Source organism: Melospiza georgiana, chromosome 33 (assembly GCF_028018845.1).
Source record: "Melospiza georgiana isolate bMelGeo1 chromosome 33, bMelGeo1.pri, whole genome shotgun sequence".
Lineage (NCBI taxonomy): Eukaryota > Metazoa > Chordata > Aves > Passeriformes > Passerellidae > Melospiza > Melospiza georgiana.
Genome location: NC_080462.1, coordinates 1,358,078 through 1,365,288, shown reverse-complemented (window position 1 = coordinate 1,365,288; position 7,211 = coordinate 1,358,078). Strand labels below are relative to the sequence as shown.

At 47.6% G+C, this 7,211-nt stretch overlaps 1 protein-coding gene across 2 annotated transcripts in view; it reads left to right on the top strand.

The window, feature by feature from the left end:
* The first annotated feature begins 59 nt into the window (after positions 1-59).
* Positions 60-7,211, top strand: part of LOC131095133 (GON-4-like protein) — a 43,323-nt gene continuing 36,171 nt past the window's right edge. For both annotated transcript variants that reach the window (XM_058042728.1, XM_058042726.1), the window contains exons 1-4: positions 60-134; positions 1,569-1,733; positions 4,150-4,346; positions 6,371-6,445. In XM_058042728.1, coding sequence (XP_057898711.1) covers positions 1,706-1,733; positions 4,150-4,346; positions 6,371-6,445 — 300 coding nt within the window. In that variant the 5' untranslated portion in view covers positions 60-134; positions 1,569-1,705. The remainder of the gene's footprint in view (positions 135-1,568; positions 1,734-4,149; positions 4,347-6,370; positions 6,446-7,211) is intronic.

Below are 7,211 nucleotides of genomic sequence, written 5' to 3'. Positions count from 1 at the left end.
CTCCGCCCGGCCCGCGGGGAGGGGGCCCGGGGAGGCCTCGCCGAAGAGCGGCAGGAAAGCCCCGGTGAGGGCGGCCCCGAGCCCCGGGCAGGAGCTCCCCGCGGGGCCCGGCAGCCCGGCGGCGGCGGCGGAAGGTACCGGGAGGGGCGGCGGCTTTGCGCCCTGGGATTTTGGGTTTGTTTTGTTTCGGGTTTATTTTCCTAAGGAAGTGTTACAGATTAAAATGAGAATGAGGTTTTCCCCGCTGTTTTATCATCCCTGGAAGTGTCCGAGGCTGGGCTGGACGGTGGAAGCGTCCCTGCCATGACAGGGATGGGATGGGATTTATGTTCCCTCCCCACACGAACCATTCCGTGATTATTTGGGAAAGGCTCCGTGGGCGATTGTGAGGCCGGAGATGAGGGGACTGGGACATGTCTGACAGGGAAAGGCTGAGGGAGCTGGGGCTGCTCAGCCTGCAGAGGAGCCCCAGTGAGAGGGACATCAGCCCTGGGTGTCCCTGTGTGTCTCTGAGTGTCCCGAGGTGTCCCTGGGTGTCTCTGGGTGCTCCTGGCTGTCCCCGGGTGTCCCTGGTTGTCCCTGGTTGTCCCTGTCTGTGAATGTCCCTGAATGTCTCTGAGTGTCCCAGGGTGTCCCCAGGTGTCCTGTGTGTGTCCCTGGCTGTCTCTGAATGTACCTGAGTTTCCCTGTCTGTCCCAGTCTGTCCCAGTCCATCCCAGTGAGCAGAGGTCAGGGCAGCCCCAGGCTCTGCTCCAGGCCCAGCAATGGCCCCAGAGCCACGGGCAGGGCCTGAGCCCAGGAGCTGCCCCTGCCCAGGAGGCAGAACTGCTGCCCTGGGCAGTGCCCAGCCCTGAGCAGAGCCCAGAGAGGCTGTGGGGGCTCCGTGCCTGGGGATCCCAGAGGCACCTGGAGCAGCCCTGAGCCCTGGGGTGTCCCTGTTTAGGGACCCCAGACCCACCTGGAGCGGCCCTGAGCTCTGGGGTGTCCCTGTTTAGGGACCCCAGACCCACCTGGAGCAGCCCTGAGCCCTGGGGTGTCCCTGTTTAGGGACCCCAGACCCACCTGTCCCCATCCTGTGCCCTGGGGTGTCCCTGCCCTCACAGGTGGCACAGGTCACCACCCTCTGTTGTCCCTTGAGACTTGATGGATTCTGTGATTCCCAGTGAGAATCCCCTCTGGTTCCCGTGCTGCTGTGATGGGATCCCTGATTTGACTGAAAGCTGGGTTTGTGGCAGGGAAGGAGCTGGGATGGGGCAATTCTCAGTTTTATGGGCCTGCCCAGACCAGGAGCGGAAGGGTTTGAAGGGTTTGTGTGGGTTCATTTGGCCATGAAAATTCATCCCAAATCTGTCTGCCCCCTCCTGTGGCAGGAACACTTGTACAAAAGTGTCACAACCACATTTTGGAGGAACCCCCAGGTTCTGGCTCTTGGGGTGGGTTTGATGTATTTGAACGGGAAAATCAACGAGGAATAAATGAAAAATTAATTTGTGAGGTGTAACACCCACTTTGGGGTGTTATCTTTGCTCTGTGCCGCATCTGCCTGCAGCTGGCTGTTCTGTTTGCAGGGAAAATCCCAAAGCTGTACTCAGAGGTGGAGGTGAGCTCTCAGAGGGATCTGGATCCAAGTGAAAACCCTGGGCCAGTGCCAGAATCTCCAGGCAGGAGCTCCCTGCAGCTTTCTGCTGCCAGGAATCCCAGCACCATGAGGCCACCCAAGAACAGCAGAACAGGTGAGTGCTCCCAGGAGGAAAATTTGGTTTTGGGGCTGTTTTGGATAAATCTGGCTGATACAGCAAACTCTGGAATTGTGAAGATGGTGAGGGATGTGTAGGTGCAGGGTTTTGTTTTAATTTTCATCTTGTGCTCCATAATTCAGTGCAACTTGCTGGAGTTTGTCTCTGCAATTTTTTTGGCTACTAGAAATCCTTCAGAGAAAATTGAGATTTTCTTTCTCTGAGCCAGCAAAGCAGCAAAACACTTTTTAAGTCCTGGAAACGAACCTGTTCTTGCTGTGTGGTACCTGGAGTTTATTAAAGGTGTCAAAAGGCTGCTGAGGCCATTTTATAAACCATTCCTGGAGGAGGTGGCAGCTGCAATGACCGTGATGTGCTCAATTAACTCGGGTCCTGCAGAGCTTGAATCCATCGTTCAAAAGAATTTCTGGTTCTCGTGGCTGCTTCTGTTTGGGTGGTTTTGCGTCAGCTGATGGAAGTTCTGCTGTTTCTTGCAAGAATCTTTGCAAGGAGAATCTTTGCAAGAGTCTTGGAAGGGGAATCTTTGCGAGTTGAATTTTTGCAAGGAGAGTCCTGCAAGGGGAATCTCTGCAAGGAAAATCTCTTCAAGAAGGGTCTTGCAAGGGGAGTCTTTGCAAGGAAAATCTTGGAAGAAGAGTTGCAAGGAGAATCTGGGCAAAGAGAACCTTTGCAAGATGGGTCTTGCAAGGAGAAACATCTTTGCAAGGAGAAACATCTTTGCAAGGAGAACCTTTGCAAGGAAAATCTTGCAAGACTTGCAAGGGGAATCTTTGCAAGGGGAATCTTTGCAAGGGGAATCTTTGCAGGAAAGGTCTTGCAAGGAAAATCTCTGCAAAGAGAACCTTTGCAAGAAGGGTCTTGCAAGTAGAATCTTTGCAAGGAGAATCTTGCAAAGGGAATTGTTGCAGGAATCTCTGCAAGAAGGGTCTTGCAAGGGGAATCTTTGCAAGGATAATCCTGCAAGAAGACTTTTGCAAGGAGAACCTTTCAAGAAGAATCTTTGAAGGAAGATCTTGCAAGAAGACTTGCAAGGAGAATCGTCTTTGCAAGGAAAATCTTGCAAGACTTGCAAGGGGAACCTTTGCAAGAAGACTCTTGCAAGGGGAATCTTTGCAAGAAGGGTCTTGCAAGGAGAATCTGTGCAAAGAGAATCTCTGCAAGATGGATCTTGCAAGAGGAATCTTTGCAAGGAGAACCTTTGCAAGTGGAATCTTTTGAGGAAGAGTCTTGCAAGGAGAATCTTGCAAAGGGAGTCGTTGCAGGAATCGCTGCAAGAAGGGTCTTGCAAGGGAAATCTTTTCAGGAAGGGTCTTGCAGGGGTAATCCTGCAAGAAAACTTTTGCAAGGAGAATCTCTGCAAGGAGAACCTTTGCAAGAACAACCTTTGCAAGGAGAATCATCTTTGCAAGGAGAATCTTTGCAAGAGTCTTGTAAGGACAATCTTTCAAGAAGACTTGCAAGGAGAATCTTGCAAGGGGAATCTTTTCAGGAAGGGTCTTGCAAGGAGAATCTTTGCAAGGATAATCCTGCAAGGGGAGTCTTGCAAGAGGAATCTGTGCAAAGAGAATCTTTGCAAGAAGGGTCTTGTAAGGAGAACCATCTTTGCAAGGAGAACCTTTGCAAAAAGGATCTTGCAAGGGGAATCTTTTCAGGAAGGGTCTTGCAAGGAGAGTCTTTGCAAGAAGGGTCTTTGAAGTAGAATCTTTGCAAGGATAATCCTGCAAGAAAACTTTTGCAAGGAGAACCTTTGCAAGGAAAATCTTGCAAGACTTGCAAGGGGAATCTTTTCAGGAAGGGTCTTGCAAGAAGAACCTTTGCAAGGACAATCTTGCAAGGAGAATCATCTTTGCAAGGAGAACCTTTCAAGAAGAATCTTTGCAAGGAAAATCTTGCAAGAAGACTTGCAAGGAGAATCTTTGCAAGGAGAATCTTTGCAAGGAGAATCTTTGCAAGGAGAATCTTTGCAAGAAGGGTCTTGCAAGAGGAACCTCTGCCAGGAGAGTCTTTGCAAGAGCAATCTTGCAAGGAGAACCATCTTTGCAAGGGGAACCTGTGCAAGGAAAATCTTGCAAGAGTCTTGCAAGGGGAATCTTTCAAGAAGACTTGCAAGGGGAATCTTGCAAGGGGAATCTTTTCAGGAAGGGTCTTGCAAGGAGAATCTTTGCAAGGAAAATCTTGCAAGAAGGGTCTTGCAAGAGGAGTCATCTTTGCAAGGAGAATCATCTTTGCAAGGGGAACCTTAGCAAGAAGGGTCTTCCAAGGAGAACCTTTGCAAGGAGAATCTTTGCAAGTTTTTTTTGCAGAATTCTGTTTTGTGGTTTTTTTTCAAACTCGTCCTTTTTGGATGCGAAGCAGCCGAGATTTTTAGATTCCATCTCTGCTGGTTTTTCAGAGGAGCAGGACGGGGAGGACGTCGAGAGGAGGAAGAGGAGGAGGAAGGCGAGCAAAAGGAAGAGGGAAGTGAGAAGCCAGGAGGAAGAGGGCTCCTTGTCCTGTGACATCAAACTGGACGAGTCCCTGGACCGCACCCTGGAGGATGGAGCCAAGCAGCACAACCTGACCGTGGTCAACGTCAGGAACATCCTGCACGTGAGTGTGGGGACAGGCAGGGCTGGGGGCTCTGGGCTTCCTCTTTCCTGCTCAGCAGAATTCTTGGTTGGAGTTTTGGATGCTGAGAACGTTAAACTTGCTGTGCTGACAGACCCTGGCTGCCAGGAGAGCCGTGCACTACTTGTCCTCCCTCCTTGTCCTTCCTCCTTGTCCTTCCTCCTTGTCCTTCCTCCTTGTCCCTCCTCTTTGTTCTATTCCTTGCTCTATTCCTTGCTCTATTCCTTGTTTCCCCTCCTTGTTCTCCTTGGTTTCCCCTCGTTGGTTTCCCCTCGTTGGTTTCCCCTCCTTGTTTCCTCCTCCTTGGTTCCTCCTCCTTGGTTCCTCCTCCTTGGTTTCTCCTCCCTGGTTTCTCCTCCTTGGTTTCCTCCTCCTTGGTTTCCTCCTCCTTGGTTTCCTCCTCCTTGGTTTCCTCCTCCTTGGTTTCCTCCTCCTTGTTTCCTCTCCTTGTTTCCTCTCCTTGTTCTTCTCCTTGGTTCCCCTCTTTGTTCCCATTGTTTTTCCTCGTTGGTTTTTCCTCGTTGGTTTTTCCTCGTTGGTTTCCCCTCGTTGGTTTCCCCTCGTTGGTTTCCCCTCTTTGGTTTCCTCTCCTTGTTTCCTCTCCTTGGTTCCTCTCCTTGGTTCCTCTCCTTGGTTCCTCTCCTTGGTTCCTCTCCTTGGTTCCTCTCCTTGGTTCCTCTCCTTGGTTCCTCTCCTTGGTTCCTCTCCTTGGTTCCCCTCTTTGTTCCCATTGTTTTTCCTCGTTGGTTTCCCCTCGTTGGTTCCTCCTCGTTGTTTTCCCCTCGTTGTTTTCCCCTCGTTGTTTTCCCCTCGTTGTTTTCCCCTCGTTGTTTTCCCCTCGTTGTTTTCCCCTCGTTGGTTTCCCCTCGTTGGTTTCCCCTCGTTGGTTTCCTCCTCCTTGGTTTCCTCCCTCCTTGTTTCCTCCCTCCTTGTTCTTCTTGGTTCCCATTGTTTTTCCTCTTTGTTTCTCCCTCCTTGGTTCCTCCTCCTTGTTCCCCTCTGTGTTTCTCCTGCTTGGTTTCCCCTCCTTGTTTCCTCTCCTTGTTTCCCCTCCTTGGTTCTTCTCCTTGTTTCTTCCTCCTTGGTTTCTCCTCCTTGTTCCCCTCCTTGGTTTCTCCTCCTTGTTTTCTCCTCCTTGGTTTCTCCTCCTTGGTTTCTCCTCCTTGGTTTCCCCTCCTTATTCTCCTTGGTTCTCCCTCCTTGTTCTTCTCCTTGGTTCCTCTCTTTGTTCCCATTGTTTTTCCTCCTTGGTTTCCTCCTCCTTGGTTTCCTCCTCCTTGGTTTCCTCCTCCTTGGTTTCCTCCTCCTTGGTTTCCTCCTCCTTGGTTTCCTCTCCTTGTTTCCTCTCCTTGTTCTTCTCCTTGGTTCCCCTCTTTGTTCCCATGGTTTTTCCTCCTGGTTTTCCCCTCGTTGTTTTCCCCTCGTTGTTTTCCCCTCGTTGTTTTCCCCTCGTTGTTTTCCCCTCGTTGTTTTCCCCTCGTTTTTTTCCCCTCGTTGTTTTCCCCTCCTCGGTTCCTCCTCCTTGTTTTCCCCTCCTTGGTTTCCCTCCTCGTTTCTCCTCCTCGTTTCCCTCCTGCCTTCCCCAATTTCTCCCAAATTTTCTGCAATGTAGCACTGAAATGTTTTAAAGACTGAATATTATTCCACGCTTTCTCCAGAGATTTACATATTCCATATTTTCTCCAGAGATTTGGGAGCCTGTGAGTGCTTAAAAATTGAAGTTTAATCCAGATTTAGTTGTAGCACTCCTCCTGTGACTGGGACCAGCACATTTTACTCATTCCATGACATGACTGATAACTGATATCAGACAAACTGCTGTGGGCTTTTGTTTTGATTATTTTATTTCTCTCTGTTGGGAATTTATTCTGGGGAGCATTCGCAGAGAATGTAGTGCAAATATTTTAATCTCTGCTGTGATTTGAATTTTAAATTCATTCATTATTTAAATTCATTCATTAATTTAAATTTTTTTTTAAACATGCTGGTTTTGTGTGTTCCTTTAGGAAGTGATCACCAATGAGCACGTGGTGGCCATGGTGAAAGCAGCCATCAGTGAGACAGAAGATCTTCCTTTGTTTGTAAGTAAAAAAAACTTGCTCAATTTATTTTATTTTTTGTTCCAAATAACCCAAGGCCTTCCTGGGCTTTAATGGGATGTGGGGAGAAGAGGTAGAACAAAAAAAAACCGAATTTACCTGTGATAATAATTATAATAATTAGGTTTCATTATCAGATTTACCACCTGGATGAAGTGAGTGTAAATTATAGAACAGAAATAGGAGGAGTTAGTTTTGAGTTAGTTTTGAGTTAGTTTTGAGTAAATTTTGAGTTATTGGTGAGTTAGTTTTGAGGTTAGTTTTGAGATAATTTTGAGATAATTTTGAGATAATTTGAGTTATTGGTGAATTATTTTTGAGGTTATTTTTGAGGTTATTTTTGAGGTCAGTTTTGAGGTCAGTTTTGAGGTCAGTTTTGAGTTATTGGTGAGTTATTTTTGAGGTTAATTTTGAGTTAATTTTGAGTTAATTTTGAGTTATTTTTGAGGTTAATTTTGAGTTAATTTTGAGGTTAATTTTGAGGTTAATTTTGAGGTTAATTTTGAGGTTAATTTTGAGGTTAATTTTGAGGTTAATTTTGAGTTATTGGTGAGTTATTGGTGAGTTATTGGTGAGTTATTGGTGAGTTATTGGTGAGTTATTGGTGAGTTATTGGTGAGTTATTGGTGAGTTATTGGTGAGTTATTGGTGAGTTATTGGTGAGTTATTGGTGAGTTATTGGTGAGTTAGTTTTGAGGTTCATTTTGAGTTATGGGTGAGTTATTTTTGAGGTTAATTTTGAGTTAAT